Source organism: Schistocerca gregaria, chromosome X, assembly GCF_023897955.1.
Source record: "Schistocerca gregaria isolate iqSchGreg1 chromosome X, iqSchGreg1.2, whole genome shotgun sequence".
NCBI lineage: Eukaryota > Metazoa > Arthropoda > Insecta > Orthoptera > Acrididae > Schistocerca > Schistocerca gregaria.
This window is the reverse complement of record NC_064931.1, coordinates 156,590,504-156,608,569: the sequence shown is the minus strand read 5'-3', so window position 1 is coordinate 156,608,569 and position 18,066 is coordinate 156,590,504. Positions and strand designations below refer to the sequence as shown.

The window sequence follows — 18,066 nt, the reverse complement described above, 5'->3', positions numbered from 1 at the left end:
ATCAGAGGTGTAAAAAAATTTTTAGGGGTGCCGAAGTTCTCTAGAACAGTAACGTGTTTTAGACAAGAAGATGATTTTTAATTCATTCCGTTTTAACCATTCACAGTACGCTTTGAGATTCTAATCTATGATTTCATTTTATTATTATATATCTTCTCTTCAATGAAAGTGAACGGTAGTAAGTGTCAAGATATAAAGAATAACTGGAAGTTTTTAATTTGTGGAATAGCGTATTTAACAGTTAATATTTTCAACAAATCTGTAGTTATAGGACATACTAAGAAGCAAGTCAAAAATGGCATTGTGGAAAGATCAGGTTGGTCTCTAAAGGGTGACCACGGTTAAATAGCAAATGCAAAACTATGGGTAACAACTATTGTTGATGGTAAGGAGCTATAATGGATATGCCACTATTCTGTAATTGTATTTCTGAAGTTTATCGTCGATCCTAGGACTTAAACCGATACTCTGTTTTACGTAAAGAATATAACCTTTGAAATTTACGTAGGAGGGCAGAATATTAATACACAGTTTATAGATCAGGAACATAATCCCACTGCCTTTAATTTTATCCTCACGGATGACATTGAGACAGTAAATAACAAGAGGAATAACCAAACTCTCAGAATCAGTATAGAGAATTCATGTGTCCAGTGGATTCAAAAGTTTGCTATAATAGCGAATAATTGCTTTCACTCACTCCTTCATGCCTACGTTTTCTCTGTCAATGTTTGAAACTAGGACTAGCAAGGTAAAACATTTTTCCGCAAATTGTCAAATTGGAAGTCGAAGAGCAAGTTACATAAATTACGGTGACAACAAACATTTTAAAAGTAGACTGATCGCTATAGGCATCCAACGCTTTTATTGTGTGTTACATCCGTAGTATGTAAACTGGCAACGCCACCAACACACAATACCACTAAGCTATGAAACAACTGTAGCAAAACAGAGCAATCTCTTTGTCCATGTGATGGATAAGACGACTAATTCGCTACATGAATGTCAACGTAAGCAGCAATTTCTGTTGGAATGTGCTTCCTGGACCAAATAACATACGTTTCCCGCGTCTTCAGTGCGAATCATGTAGCAAGTGTAATTTAAAGGACAAAAATATCGAGTGGATTTATTAACATAATTTTGAACCACAGTAGAACTTAAAACGATGCTCACATAGTTGTCAAACGTATTCTACGGTGTTGCCATTGTCCATTAGACAGCAGCAGGAAGAAAACGTTCGCTTAGCTGTGTACCAGTACTGGCGAAGCTCGCGCTTCGAAGACGCCACAGCATCGTCTGCCACCAATTAGTGGGAAACGAAATACCTCAAGTACAGGCCAATGTGTTGTATTCGTATATCTGTGACTATGAATTCGCGCTAAATTGTGGTTATGGATAGTAGGTATGCTCAGATTGCGAATCTAACCTCATAAATAAAGACAAGGGGAAATGAATTAGGCGTCCTTCCTCTTCCCTAACATCAAATATATTTTAGTTATTCTAACTTAAAAAGAACTGCGCAGAAAATTATTCACCAGAAGTGAATAACTTTTCAGCGACTCCAGATGATATTAACAGCTTGCCGGTACGAGTTAGCCGTGCGTTCAACGACGTCATATCGCGGACCGCGCGGCTACTTGCGCCGTCAGGTCGAATCCCTCCCAGGGCATGGATGTGTGTTAGGTTACGTTGGTTTAAGTAGTTCTAGGTCTAGGGGACTGATGATCCTAGCAGTTTGGCCGCATAGTTCTTAGAGCCATTTTTTGATTTTTCGCGTAAATTTTCTTTACATAAACGGTCGTATCTCTAGATTGGGTTGACATAGCTCACTTTTTTACACCACCAAGGGACCGTATACCGCAGGAAGTAAGTTACATTTCCGCTTATTATGTCTGCCCGTACTCGAGGTAAACGGCTTTTAAGGGTTGTTTAGACAAATAGACGGTCAAGAAAGTGAGACTAGTACGGTTCCATTTTTACCAATTTAGGTGACGAAGTCTTAACGACGAAAATAGCCACGACAGTTACTGAAGATGAGGGCCGCATAAATAATTCCCCCTACGCTTTATTCGAAATGTTCTAGTTGTAGTCGTTACATGAGCATATTAATCATGGCTACGCTTTCGTTCCAAATGACGTTTACAGGACTGCAAATAAAATCCCATTTGCCTACACACGCGGTAAATTAAGATCCCAGTATTAATTCCACCGCCTTTTTAAAGTGCTTAAGAAACACTTGGGCTAATGAACGTTTTCTGGCTGTGGTGAGTCTAATGGAGAATTCGAAACATTGTAGAATACGTTTGGTAGCTACGTCGCCATTTATTTCCTTGGGTGATGCAGAATTATCCTACTAAATTTACTCGCTAATAACATTTTTTTGTTATTTCGATAAACATCCCGAATGATTGTCACATAAGCGATGACATAAAGGTATAAAATTCACGTTTTTGAGCCCAGAAAGCTCTATGCAACAGAAACTGCAGATCATTTTGCCATTTTCATTGCGAAATTGCCGGCTTATTCATGTCTGGGGTAATAACAGAGGGCTGTTTGCCTGGGTTGTCTGCTAGCGTAGTGAAATGTGTTCTACTGCAAGGGAGGTCTGGTTTGTTTTCGCTTCTAATCTCGATGGAGGCAGATAGACTATCAGTAAAGCAATTTTAAGAAATTCTCGCCCCCCCCCCTTCCCTCCCCCCTCAATACGTTTTATTGCTACCTTTATTCTGTACCGGCGCCCTGCGGATGTCAATATGAAACTCGTAGAATTTCATACTTGTTACTGCCTACTACTTCCACTTCTGTCAATAATTGAATTGATATAAGTGTGGCACTGTATTATTTTTAACTGAATTTCGTTATGACTCTTCATGCATTGGTAAATTTGTACACATTCATGGTAGGTTAGCAACGGTAATGCAGTATGAGAGGTCTGAACGTTGACACATACCGTTTCGCGGCCGAATGCCGTGTAACGATCTGGGGTACTTTGTCTTACTAAAACAGTTACGTTATCCCGATAAGCTGAAATTCATTTTTATTAGTATAGTACATACTAATTAGCGTTTCTTCTTTCATTTACATCTCATATTTACGTGTTGTGTTTAACACAGCAATCAACATTAATATAGTCTTACACATGATTGAAAACAGTCTGACAAAGTTCAGATAGTTTTTCAATTTCACGCCTGTGCATAGTATGTTGATAGCACTTCGTCGCCTGTTATGCTGTGTAGTAGACTTAAAAGGCGAGGAGTCTCGCTCGTTTTGCACACGACACTACCTGTTTGCCTGGGTTGTCTTCTAGCGTAGTGAGTATTGCCCAGCTATATGGCATTAACTTCAGTCTGTGCGAGAAACTACCCACTAAGCCAATTCAGAACAGTGCTGTGGATCATGAGGTTTCACTTGCTACACTGTCTGGATCTTTCATGGGTACTAGTGTAATATAGACCACAAAGCTTTCCATGGTGAACATGGTATGGACAATTCTCATGACATTGAATTGTACTTACGAATCCATGCCACACAGTCATATATGGTGATTACAGTGGCTCTTCATGCATAACACCTGGTTTGACAGTACCGTACCCCAGATTTGACTTCAGTGTATTAACTGCATCATGTACTGTGCAATGTACCTTGTCACTCCATAGAGTATTTCTCAGCCATCTTTGATGGGTACCAGTGTAATATAGACCACAAAAATTTCCATACTGTTGACCATGGTATGGACAATCTCATGGCGCTGCACAAGCACTAACAGTACCCGGGGCATGTGCTGCATGGTCAGCAACGTATTCAGTAACTTCCACTGGGATAGGACGCTTTCCTCTTCTAGGTGCTACATCAAGCTCACCTGTAATTTCGAATTCCATTATCATCTTCTTTCAACTATTTAATGACCTTGGGCTTCTCCTCAGGCCTTTCAGTTGGCAACTCTCGTTATAACTGCAGCTGTTCACATGAAACAGTTTCACTAACAGTGCTTGGTCACTCTTTGTGATAGCCATACCGTTCACTCGTGTTACAGGTTTTTGAGTGACGCCGTGGATGTCACACATTAGTACAAACAGTGTACAATGCCATATTTGTACCTGGGTGCCAAAATTGAAACTAATTTTTTTTCCGCTGTAAATTGGTTCCATGTTAATACATTAGCATATCTGCCAAGTTTTGCTGCCATATGGTGATTACAGCCCACACAGGACCTCTGTGAGTAGCTGTACTGTAATTATAACCACCCAGTACATACAGTGCCTTGTGAAGCATGGTTGGCTGCATATCTGCAAGACTACCACACAAACACACCCCCTCCCCCTCCACTGCACTGCAATCTATCAATTACAAAGTAATTTTAAATGGCGTATAACCATTCAAAATGACTGTTTATAATCTTTTGTATGAGGCTTGATTTCTCTTACCTTGCCTCTGCTGTCCTTGCGTGAGATTTACAATGAGAGGCAAAAATATTTCCCAACCCAAATGATTTTAGAGTCTAAGAACAGAGCACTACACATGCCCAAGTTCAGGAGTGCCAGGGTTCACAGCTCTAGCAGTCTGTGGAGCTTCAGCTTGTTGTTTACACCATCAAATAGAAGCAATATAACAGTTAGAATACAGTATGTGTTGAGGTTCATTGCAGTTTAACTCATCATCTCATTTCTTTTGAAAATCATTATTCGAGCACATAAAAATGGTGAAATATAAGAACTCCACATTGGTAGAATTACTATGGTTATGAGTGTTGCACATCTGTTTCAATGGATGAGTGGATAGGCTGATGGTTTATGAACGTAAAGGCCAAGCATTTGAATCTGACAGGAGACAATTGTCTATTTTTTATGTAGACCTGTGCAGGAAATATTTTAAACCTTAATTCACTACAAATTGCGTAGTTGTCAGCTTTTCTAAGTTCCACATTCTTTCAAAAATTCCATTTTAGTCTAATTCTTAAACAAACCGACAAATAGTTATAGTAAAAATATTGATAATGGATGTATTTATTTGTAATTACAGCAACCACCATCTGGTGTGTCTATAGTTTTTAGCTAAGACAAATGTATCAGCTGATTGGCGTATGTTTGCGAGAGGGTAATTGCTCCCTTTGAAAATGGTGTTAGTGTATTGTTATAGTGTTGATGCTTCCACAGCAAGGAGATAGACTAGAAGATTTAAAGATAATGGTAAGGTAGTGACATGTCTAATACCTGGAAGGCCACTAGTCTGTACATGGAGATGAGAGGACTTGATTAGGGCAGCCCAGAAGACTCCTTTGTACATTGAGAACTTCTCTCAGAAGATTTAAAGGACCAGGGAATCAGGTCCCATCATGCTCGTATCAAAGAACCATTGTCTGAAGAACAAGCTGTGGATAGAATCAATAAATGTCAGTTACTGGCAAGATGTCGATTGGAGGAAAGTCATTTTCTCTGATGAGTAACAGTTGAGTCCATGAACAGAGGCCCAGCTCTTGTTTACTGCTCAGATGGGGAATGATATGATGCACACTTTGTGGCCAGATGTGCTACAGGTAAGCGCATAAGTGTGAAATGTTGGGGCTAGATGTCGTACATGGGTGCAGGAACTTAGGAATGTATCCAAGGCAAGTTCATTTCATCATGCTATGAACATTTCCTTGAAAATTTAATCATCCCTGGAGCTCGACTTTGGTAACCTTTAAGGACATCCCAATTACCAACATGATAATCATCCATAACACACTAGCTTTGCGATTGAGAACTGGTTTCAAAGGAGGCAGAATATTATTCAGTGCCTACTGTGGTCCTCCAAAGCCCTCCTGATCTCAATCCCAGAGAGCAAGTATGGACTCAACTTAAGACCACTTTGTGGGACAATTGGCCAGACCTTTTTCCAGGAACTGTGAATGCGTTACGGGATTTGTTTCATCTGTCATGGGAGACAATTGCCATGGATGAGGACTTTCTCCATAGTCTTGTCAATCCTATGCCTTGAAGCATCCAAGCTGTTGATGACATCAGTGGCATGTGGACAAAATGCTGAAGCCATACATAGCCTACTCTTCATTTTATTTTATTTTATTCCTTTTTTCTTTAAAAGGGCTACATAGTTATTAGGCCAACAATATTAATTTCAAAATACGAATCTACTTGCTACTCTATTATTCAACTGACTTCCCATAAAAATACAAATATCACCCTCCAAGGAATATTATTTCTATGGGAGTTCAGATGAATATTACCTTCCAAGGAAGATTATTTTTAGACACAAAATTTACAAACCATAATTAGTTATTTACTGAAGAGAATATTGAAAAAAGTAAAAAAAAAAGAAAATATAATTTAATAACAGAAAGTAAGAAAGCACAAAACATTATTCAATGTGATAAAAAAAAAAAAGGCTGAAGTGGGATTCGATCCTTTAAATACTACAGCTACCAGTTCAGTAAGCTGAAACACTATCAAGGTGCAACCGATCTCTCTTCTTTTTACCATTATGGTGAATAGGCCTGTTGTAGTTGAAGCACAGATATCAAACTGAAACAACAGAGACTGGAAGGCACGTTCACTCACTCGCGTAAACTGCGCTTAAGAAATTAGAAAAATATGCCAGTCAGCTGATATGTTTCTCTTAGCCAAAAACTGTAGAGATACCATGTGGCGGCTGAAACAATTACAAATAAATACATCCATTTTCAATTACTATGATCATTTGTCTCTTTGTTTAAAGATTGGACTGTTATAAAATCAAATCTTTTGAAAGAATGTCGAACTTGGAAAAGCTTACAACTGCACAATTTGCAGCAAATTAAGGTTTAAAATATTATCTGCAAAGGTCTAAATAAAAAAAGACAATTGACTCTAGTTAGATTTGAATGCTTGTCGTCTGTGTTCATAGACCATCAGCCTAGCAAACCAAGCCAGTGAAACAGATGGGAAATGCTTTAGTAATTCTACCAATGTGTAGTTCTTGTGTTTCAACTGCTTCTATGTGCTCAAATAATGATTTTCAAAAGAAATGGCAGAATGAGTTAAACTGCAATGAATCTTGACACATACTGTAACAAAACCATTATAGTGCTTCTATTTGATGAAGCAAACACCAAGCTGAAGCTCTACAGTGCATCCCCAAGTTCAGAAGTGTCACTGTCCACAATTCTAGCATCCTAAGTTCTGTTCTTGGACTCTAAATTATTCAGGCTGGCCAATCTTTTTGCCTCTCATTGTACACTGGTGGCACTAGAATCGTTCAGCAGTCAGTGGCCAGTGGAGGTTCTCTAAACTTATTTAGTAATGTTTCACAAAAAGAACATCATCTTTTCACCATTGATTTTCATTTGAGTTCACAGAGCATTTTCATAATGAGCATGCATTGATCATGTGTTCCAGTAAAGAATATAACAAAGCACCTCTGAACTACTATGATGTCTTCTTTTAATCCAACCTGGTGGTATATCCCTAACATTGGAGCGATACTCAAGAATGTGTTGTAACAGTGTTCTATATGTGTCTCCTTTAAGGATGGGGTATACTTTCCAATAATCATCCTTATAACTGAAGTTGACCATTTGTCTCCACTGCAGTGAACTTTATTTGTCCATTCTATTTCATATTACTTTGCAACATTATACTCGATATTCAATCACCATGACTATGTCAAGCAACATTCAACTAATAATGTATTCAGATATTACAGGATTGTTTTTCCTACTCATCTGCATTAGCTTAAGTTTTTCTACATTTGGAGTGAGCCAACATCACACCAACCAGAAATATTGTGTAAGTCATCTTGTATCCTTCTACAGTCAATTGATGATGACAATTCTTGTACCCTACAGCATCAGTGGCAAACAGTTGCAGATTGCTGCTCATTCTAGCCATCAGATTGTTTATGTATATAGAAAATGAGAGATCCTACCATGCTTCACTGGGGCACACTTGAGGATACCCTTCTCTCTGATGAACACTCACTGTACTGTGTTCTACTATTTCTTATGATCTCACACTTTTCTTTTCAAGACTTTCTGGATCTCTTGACTTTAGGTGGTTGTTAACCTTTTTTCACCAGTGATATTTTAAGATCCTGTTCGATACTCTATTGCCAGCTGTTCTGCATATATGTCCAAAAAGTAGCAATACCATGTTTCTCATTGTTTCTGATGTTATATGTTTCCTATGTTCTGATAAATTTAGTGTTCTTAATTTCCAAAATTTGAAAGTTCTTAGAGTACCCAATAGCTTCATTCATATTCTTAAAATTCATGATTCAGAACTAAATAAGTACTGGCATATAGGCATCCTGGTTTCACTACTGTATACAGGGTGTTACAAAAAGGTACAGCCAAACTTTCAGGAAACATTCCTCACACACAAATAAAGAATAGATGTTATGTGGACGTGTGTCCGGAAATGTTTAATTTCCATGTTAGAGCTCATTTTAGTTCTTCCACCTACGCTCAATGGAGCACGTTATCACGATTTCATACGGGATACTCTACCTGTGCTGCTAGAACATGTGCCTTTACAAGTACGACACAGCATGTGGTTCATGCACGATGGAGATCCTGCACATTTCAGTCGAAGTGTTTGTACGCTTCTCAACAACAGATTCGGTGACCGATGGATTGGTAGAGGCGGACCAATTCCATGGCCTCCACGCTCTCCTGACCTCAACCCTCTTGACTTTCATTTATGGGGACATTTGAAAGCTCTTGTCTACGCAACCGCGGTACCAAAGGTAGAGACTCTTCCTGTTCGTATTGTGGACAACTGTGATACAATACGCCATTCTCCAGGGGCTGCATCAGCGCATCAGGGATTCCATGCGACGGAGGGTGGATGCATGTATCCTCGCCAACGGAGGACATTTTGAACATTTCCTGTAACAAAGTGTTTGAAGTCATACTGGTATGTTCTGTTGCTGTGTGTTTCCATTCCATGATTAATGTGATTTGAAGAGAAGTAATAAAATGAGCTCTAACATGGAAAGTAAGTGTTTCTGGACACATGTCCACATAACATATTTTCTTTCTTTGTGTGTGAGGAATGTTTCCTGAAAGTTTGGCTGTACCTTTTTGTAACCCCCTGTATAGTGCTTTCTTTCAAGAGTTTTTGATTTTAATTACACCATAAGATCTTCTCCTCTTGTGTATCATTTCGTGTACAGCAGATCTTTCTGTTTTTTGTTTTGGACTGTTACCCCCCACACATCTGAATTTATTTACCTTTTCTATTGGACCAAAATCTGTTTTTAAAAGTTTTCACTCAGTCGTCTTGCCATAAATTCTGATTTTTCTGCATAGATTCTTTTAAGCCTGTCAAGTTTGCTATCTTTTGGAGGAAACTGACTTGTGTTGCCATATTTGTCAGTCTTTGAGAAGGTACAGGTAAATCATTGGCAAATGCCAGGCCATTGTAATGTGACATCTTTATTCCCAGCATGAGTGGTCGTATTTTGTGTTTTAAAGTTTTTCATTCCAGAGCTTCATATTTTTCCAAGATTTGGTTGAGGAGGAATGGAGATAAGTCATCGCCTCGTCTAACACCTGTATTACTTTATAAGTGTCATGATACCAGATCCATAAGTTTTACTTTAGAGTTTCTCCCTTTAATGGTTTCACAGATTAGGTTTGGCAATTTAGATTGAACTCTAATTTACAGATTACTTTATCAAGGGTTTCTGTATTGACAGAGTCAAAAGGCATTTTTGAGACCAGTAAATGTTATGACTATGTCTTTTGAGTTGATGGATCTGTGACGAGTTAAAGACTTCAGGTTGAAAATATGTTCAGAACATTTCTAAACCCATGTCATTATTCACCCAACTGTCCATTGAGAATAATTGTTCTCTGTTCTGTAGTATTTTAGATAATATTTTATAAGCAATTGATGGATGAGATGTGCCTCTATAATTGTCACCATCTTAATCTTTACCTTCTTTTTGCAATGTTTGAAGACGGGTTACTTTCCATTCCTCTGGGCTCTCTCTTTTTCCAAAATTCTTAAAAGATCATTTGCAGATTTTAAATACTGACGTTATTGATTTCTCTGTCCTAGTCCTTTCACATATCAAGTGAGGAGGGGGAAAACAAATCTTTACATCCGTATGCATCCTAATTTCTCGTATCTCATTCTAGATATCCATATGTAAGGTACACATTGGTGGGAGCATAATATTTACACATTTTTCTTTAAATAAAGGTTCTCTAAATCTACTCAACACAGTTTCATCTTTCATTCAAGGATGCACCAAGCATTTCTTTTACACTTCTAAATGGGCTATTCTGACCTGTTATGATCTTTGAAGCACGTCTGTGATTTTGTTCGATGTCTGTCATCATCCTGCTTGATAAGCACTCCACACATTGCAACAACTCACTAGAACTGGCCGTACTAATGTCGTTAATGTGATTTTGTTTGCCGATGCACTCAACTTTGCCAGAACCCCCTCAAACACATCTAATTCATCCATTCAACCTCCCTGGTACTGTATATACATGATTTCCACATTTCATATTGCTTCTTAGTATTATTCCAAAATACTTACACAATGTAATTTGCTCAGGATGTTCACATCTAATCTGATACTGTACGGTTCTTTGTCTGAGTTACAGGCATGATGTTACTTTATCCACACTTGCAGAGAGCTGCCATTGCACTAAGTGGATTTTTTTTCCAAATTCAGTGATGATACATTCCTATAGACAACAGCATCATCGGCAAACATTCTTAAAGTCCTGCAGATCCTATTGGATAAACAGTTTTTGCACACTGAAAACGTTAGATGTCCTACTATGCTTCCATCATTTTTGTGGAACATTTGCTGTCCCTTTTAATGTACTGAGTTCTTGTACACAAATACTCCTCAAGCCATTACATATTTGTGAAAATAATTAATTTGATGATATTTTGGTTAATAATTGACAATGTGGTAGTGTGTTGAACATGTTTCAGAAGTCTTGTAAGATGGAATCAATCTGTTCATGTACATCTGTTATTCACTAGATGTTGTGCACAAATAAAGTGAACTGTTTCCATATTATGATTGTGAAACCTCATAGACAGTAGCTCAGATACTGATGGAATGCACCCTCCTTCCGGTTCTCCATACTAAACATGGTCTTCCACATTCTTTACCTCTAATATTGGTGGATGACTCGTGGGCAGCTGAATTGGTTCTCCATTTTCTTCCTGAAAGTGGTTTTTATTCTCAGACGTAATGTTTCAAACTATTTTCATGGCAAAGGCAGAGTGGTTGAGGTAGGTGCATCTCACACTGCATGTTACGTCTGGGGACTCTCGACCCTACCTCCTTTGCCAGCTGGGCAGTGAGTTTTTAGATGCAATTAGCCCCTTTTTTCGTACCTGATCCCATTTTCTGTTTTAGTTGTAGCACTACAATAAATAGTGCGTACTGTCCCCCTCTTTAACACTGAATATAATGGGTAAGAAGTGGGACCGCTGTTTTAGGAGCAGCCCCCATTGCATGTAAAGCCCCAGAGGACACTCACATGTCCCATCCACCTACTGACATTGTTATTTTTCTCACATCATTTGTTGTCATCAGTCCAACTGATAGCCATTGCTTTTCTATCATTCTCAGTTTTAATGTTACAAACCTCCCAGCTAGAAGGTGTTACCTACTCTGTAACAGTCTTTGCCTTTAATCAGGTAAGTTTGAGGCTCAAGTGTTGATGGGGTTCCTCTTGCCACACATAAGGCCTACTCTCTGATTTCCATATTGGTCTGATCCAAGTAAATTTATTTCTCTTTAAAGTATTTCCCAGCTCTTCCATAAATATTACTTTCAATGCCTAGATACCACTCCCACATACTTCAATAATTTGATGAAATTTCTGGTGGGCATCATTAACTCTAGGTGAAATACACACTAAGACAATGAAAATGACATACCGTGAAGCAATTTTCTGAATGGGACAGAACTCAATAGATGTAATGTACATATATGGACAAACAGATGATTACAATTTCAGAAAAATTGGATGATTTATTCAAGGGAAAGAGAAATCAATAGCACGTTGGTCCACCTCTGGTCCTTATGTAAGAAGTTGTTTAGCTTTTCATTGAGTGACAGTTGTTGGATGTCCTGAGGGATATCATGCCAAATTCTGTCCAAATGGTGCATCAGATCATCATAATCCTGAGCTGGTTGGATGGTCCTGCCCATAATGCTCCAAATGTTCTGAAGTGGGGAGAGACAAGCAGTAGAAACTCTTGCTATGTGCAGGTCGGCATTGTCTTGCTGGAATGTAAGTCCAGGATGACTTGCCATGAAGGCCAACAAAATGGGGTATACTGCTGTACTTCAAGGGTGCTGCAAATGGCAATGAAAGGGGTCCTGCTACAGAATCAAATGGTACCACAGACAATCACTCCTGGTTGTTTGGCTGTATGGTGAGCAATAGTCAGGTTGGTATCCCACGACTGTCCAGGGCACCTCCATAAACGCCTTCGCTGTTCATCGGGCCTCAGTTTGTAGTGGGACTCATCACTGAATACAGTTCTTCTCCAGGCAGTGAGATTGTAGGCTGAAGACGTGTCTGGAGACACCCTGGATAGCAGTGAAGCACCAACATGACAGCCGCCCACCATATGGTGCGATAACTGAGAGTGAGTGTCTGGAATGTCATTTCATAGGAGGACCCCTTTGGTTGTATTCCATGTCTCACTTACAGCACAGCAGAACTTCAATGATATTCTGCACCCCATTATGTTGCCCTTCATGTTAGGCCATTGTGGGTTTACATTTCAGTAAGATAATGGCCACATAGATGTGGCAAGAGCTTCTATTTCTTGCCTCCATGCTTGCCGGATCTCTCCCCAAATGAGAATGTTTGGAGCGTTATGGGCAGTATCCTACAACATGGCCGGGATTTTGATGATGTAATGCACCAATTGGACAGAATCTGGCACAGTATCCCTGAGGAGGACATGCAACAACTCCTGTCAATCAATTACAAGCCAAATAACTCCTAACGTAAGGGCCAGAGGTGGACCAGCATGTTACTGACATGTTCAATTTGTGAAGCTCTTTCTTTCTAATAAATAATACAGTTCTTCTGAAATTGTAATCTATTGTATGGGTACATCACATCTACAGATTTCCATCCCATTCAGACAATTCCTTCTTGGTGCAATTTTTTTTTCTTAGTGTCTGTCAAGAGAAACAAGGTCTTCCTGTTTAATCAACCAACCAAGTTCCTGAGGCATGGACGCCTTACTTCACCCCAAAGATCAGGCAAGGACCAGTTACTTGAGTGGCATCGTCCGTCATTCAGAGGTCTTTAACTCTTTAATCTTCTCATTTGTGGAGCAAGATGGTGACGTATTTTCTGTGGCTGTGGCTATGTCAGCAAATAGTAACCATAAAATGTTGGTGGTGGACACAGAGGAGCTGGGATTATAAGGTATCCAGACAGGGTACCACCATGCTTCTAGAAGGGAAAGAAAGAAAGAAGCTGACACATACATTCTTATTGCTTATTCCAATTTGAAGCATGCAAGCAGAAATAGACATTGGAGTCTGCAAAAATAAGTTATCGTAAGAGTGAGACACAAATAATAGTATTTATGTAATATTAAAGACAAATTTCTGTGTTGTATATTGTCAAATTCTTATAATAGTAGTAATAATGATAATGATAATGCAATGATGATGGCAACGGCAGGCTGTGGAAGTTTACTATTATTTTTGACCAAATATCTTGCTCATTGCAGGTATTGTTTTAGTACAGTATCAGCAGTCTTTCAGAAATTACTCATTTCATTGAGTAAAGTTTTATTTTTATGTTTTTAAGTGATAATTCTATGCTTAAAGGCACAGTTGTAACATTTTTTTGTATGTATGTGTAGGTATATACGACTGACAGCAATTTCAGAACTCTGTCTCAAGACAAACTGTTTAGTGCAGTCTGCAATGGCCCAAGTACCTGATGTTTACATAGTTGATGTAGACAGTGGGGCAGAACCATATTGGGAGTTTATGGTATTATACTACGAGCCTTTATTGTTTGTTATTTTGTCTTGAATGAAGTTTGTTTAATACAGTACCTCTAACATGGCATGTCGGGTACTTTTCAATACAGTTTGTCCTACTGACACCTATCTGTGATGTGATATGAAAGATCAGCTGTGATCTTGAGCCTGATGAATCTGTTGCTGAAAAACTGTGTTTTCCTTTGCATGCGATAATAGCTTTTGTCATATTTTTCTATCACTTTCTGATTGTTTCTCAGTTATGGTCAGCTATATTGAAGAAGTAACCCCATGACTTCGTCCTAATATTTCTAACCATTTTGATGGTTGTGTTCATGTGTTACTTCTGACATATTTGTGGAAAAATTTGACTGATGGACATAGTGATAAACAGTAGTCAGCTGAAATTTTTTTGCATGATTTAATTAATTGTTCCTGTCAGGAACATTTGTACAGGAGGTATACAGGTAGTAGAAATTAAGTCAGTTTTATTTACCTTCTGTGCATATTTTTGTCTGCATAAACCAAAATCTGATGCTGTTGCTGATTCTACTTGTTTTGTTTCTATTTTCCTCATCCTAATAAGATTTGTTGTTTGGTCCTTGGCCATCTGTGTTCTGCTGTGTCAAATAATCTGCCCATTGAGTACATTTGAGTACAGTGGGCTTCTTTGGTCATATTTACATTTCTATTAAACTGTGGGTATTCTTGTCCACTGTACCTCAAGTGATTCAGTTCAAATAGTAGTTTTATCCTAATGCATACCTGCCAACTGTCCTGATTTAGGCAGGAGCCTCCAGATTTTCCCCTCAATTTATTTAGTATCTACAGATGGAGATTGCTTTATGGCAACAAAACCATTATTCTTTGTGAAAAGATTGAGGATAAGCTTGGAGGGGTAGCCACAATAAGAAAAGACGATTAATTGATTTCAGCTGATTAGTGTCAGCTTGGAATCAAATGATAGTATCAGTTGCAGTATGACTGGTTTGCACCACCAATTGGGTCATGGTAATCAAAAATAAAAATAAAAATACAACTGATGGTGTCATTTGATACTAAAAGTAATGCCTTTGAATTTTTACATAAAAACTCTTAAAACTTTTAAAATAAAACAAATGTTATTGACATTCTAAATCTTTACTCTTCACAGCTACATACTTATTTCACAGCATAGTTGCCTTGACAATGAACACATTTCTCCCAAAAAGAGACCAGTTTGTTGATAGTATCACAGTAAAATGTTTGGCTTTGTTGACCGAGCCACAACCTCACCTCTGATTGCACCACTTAAGCACTTTCAAAGTCAAGTCCTGAAAGGTGTTCATTAACTTCTGGAAACATGTGAAAATTAGATGGGATCAAGTTGAGCCTGCATAGAGGATGATTGATTACAGTGAATCCAAGGTTTCTGATTTTTTCAAATGTCACAGTACTGATGGTCTGGTTTGTCATGCTTAAGGAGGGGGGGCTCCACGTGCGGAATAACTCCTTGAATTCAAAACTCTATTGTAGCATGCAGTTACTCAAGCACTAACATAGTTACATTACATGTTGCCATGTTACAATAATTCAGAGCCCTCTAGTGACAGAGGGTTTGCAAATGTGTAGACATGAAGAATAAAAGTGTAGAATGTTAATAAAGTCTGTTTTATTTAAAAAGCTCCAAGAGTTTTCACATAAGAAATTTGGAGGCATTAATTTTCAGCATGCCCTCTTAAAATGTTAGCTGGTAAAATATGATAAATTCAGAGACATAAGAATACCAGTTGCTCACACCCTCCAGCTCTCCAACTCAACCTTCCCTACCCAATGAAAGTGTCAATATGATTCAAAGTATCATTTCACTGAGATTTTGCACTTTGTACTAACCAAGCCAACTTGGAATGATTAGGAATGGTGTTAACATTTTACCCGAGAAGGACAAAGACCTACTTCACAGGTCTGATGATAAACCTTAAAGTTCTCCAGCAATGAGATGTTTTCAATGTCTGTGTTTCAAGCACATTTCTTTGTGCTGAATCTGTCTGTAGAAATTTCAGAACAGTGCTGCATGAAAATTAAGTGTGTGAACAATCCTGCATCAGCAACAATACAGTATTTGAGATTACTGAAAAGCAGTGTCCTTTACGTTAGATAATATCACTTATCTTGCAAAAATTGATTAAATACTGAGGGATGTTGGGAGCCATATGCACCCTGATAGATCAAACACTTTCAATTTGTAAGTGCTACTTAGCACTACACCAGAAGCAGTAACCATCCATGCCCAAATGCCCACCCAAACAACAGTATGCAACATCTGCTTTCCATCCAAAGGATCTCTCTTTCCATGAGATAACAGGCATTGTGGAACAATTACTTCTATATACATTTACATACACACTCAGTTAGCCACCATACGGTGCATGGTGGAGGGTACCCCTGGTACCACTACTACTCATTTACTTTCCAGTTCCACTCTCAAATAGAGTGAGGGAAACATGACTGACTGTGTGTCTCCTTACAACCCCTAATTTATGTTTTCTTGTCTTTGTAGGCTTTACGCAATATGTACTTTAGTGGCAGTAGAATATTTCTGCAGACAGCTTCAAATGCCTGTTCTTTCAACTTTGTCAGTAGTTTTTTTTGTGAAAAGGATGTCATCATCTGTCTAGAGATTCCCATTCGATTTTATGATGCATCTCCATAATATTCACATGCTGATTGAACCTACGCGTACCCTATCCATCAGCATGTATCTGAATTGCTTTGATGTCTTCCTTTAATCTGACATGGTAGTGATCCCACATGCGTGAGCATTATTAGAGAATGTGATGCACTAATATACCATACATGCTCTCCTTTATGGATGAGATGAACTTTCCTATAATTCTCACAATGAACTGAAGCTGACCATTTATTTCCCATACTACCTTCCTTATGTGCTCATTCCATTTCATGCTGCTTTGCAACTCCCACCCTTTTTATTATTAAGCAATTTTGGCACACAATTCCTTCACAGGCAACATTAAGACCAGTGGAAGATAGTTAATTAGACTGAAAAGGTTTGGAATTTAAACACTGTTTAATAACAACAGGAACCCAAACATGTCTTAGTGCTGCTTAAGGTACCTGCTCTATTGTAGGCCTCACCATATGCAATGTTAGCTTCACTCCAAACAACCAAGCTGAATGTTCATGGGAACATTTGTGATAGTGGTCACTTGACAATTGTACTTTTCCTGAAGCTTCCTGGCAGACTGGGTCTCGGGTCTGGGACCCTGCTTTTCACGAGCAAGTGCTGTACTGTCTGAGATATCCAAGCATGACTCACGACTGCCCTTACATTATTACTTCCTCCAATACCTCTTCTCCTACCTTCTAGTTCGAGGTTTGAGTCCCAGTCTAGTATGCATTTTTAATCTGCCAGGAAGTTTCAAATCGGCATTCACTCTGCTGCAGAGTGAAAATTTATTTTCTATTATTTCTACTGAACCAAAGAACTAACAGTTTTTTACCAGATTGGTCTCTTAGATAAGCTAACAACCCCACAATCATGAAGTGCTGTTTAAAAGTAAGTAGGAGAAAGGAATATATGAGATGGTACAAGTTGCTGCTGCTGCACCATAGATGCAGTACCCTTTTCTTCATGCTCTTCCCAATGGAAGCTCATACTGTGGTGGTCTGGAGAAACAGTTGAAGCCATGCATGTATAAAATACCATAAATACCATCTCTCTGACCAGTGCAGTTATATTAAAACAACTGTGGTTAAACACATGAGTCTTAAATAAAATACCAAAAGGGAATCATTATTTAAATAATGAAACACTGCAATTTTTTTTTTTCACTTAGCACAATTTGTTTTGAGAATTTATTCTGATTGTCAAGTGCAAAATTCACACGAAAATCATGTGTCATGTTTTCAAGTGTTTTTCTGCACTATCTTGCACTATAGTTGTATATCTTTGTAACATATTAAAATTTAACAAACAACCAGAGCAAGTGATGATATGCATGTGTGTGGTGTTCTGCATAACGGAACAGGCACATGACCTTATTACCTCAACACATATGCAAACAACACACAATACTCGTGTAAACATTTG

General features: G+C 38.4%; 1 protein-coding gene across 19 annotated transcripts in view; it reads left to right on the top strand.

Annotated features, from left to right (window-relative positions):
* Positions 1-18,066, top strand: part of LOC126297424 (inositol hexakisphosphate and diphosphoinositol-pentakisphosphate kinase) — a 507,792-nt gene that overhangs the window by 116,145 nt on the left and 373,581 nt on the right. Inside the window, exon 2 of one of the 19 annotated variants that reach the window (XM_049988231.1) lies at positions 13,854-13,986. The exons of 17 other annotated variants lie outside the window; for them this stretch is intronic. In XM_049988231.1, the coding sequence (XP_049844188.1) occupies positions 13,918-13,986 (69 nt within the window). In that variant the 5' untranslated portion in view covers positions 13,854-13,917. Of the gene's footprint in view, positions 1-13,853; positions 13,987-18,066 lie in introns of those variants that run through there. One more of the 19 variants, XM_049988230.1, reaches the window with a different exon arrangement.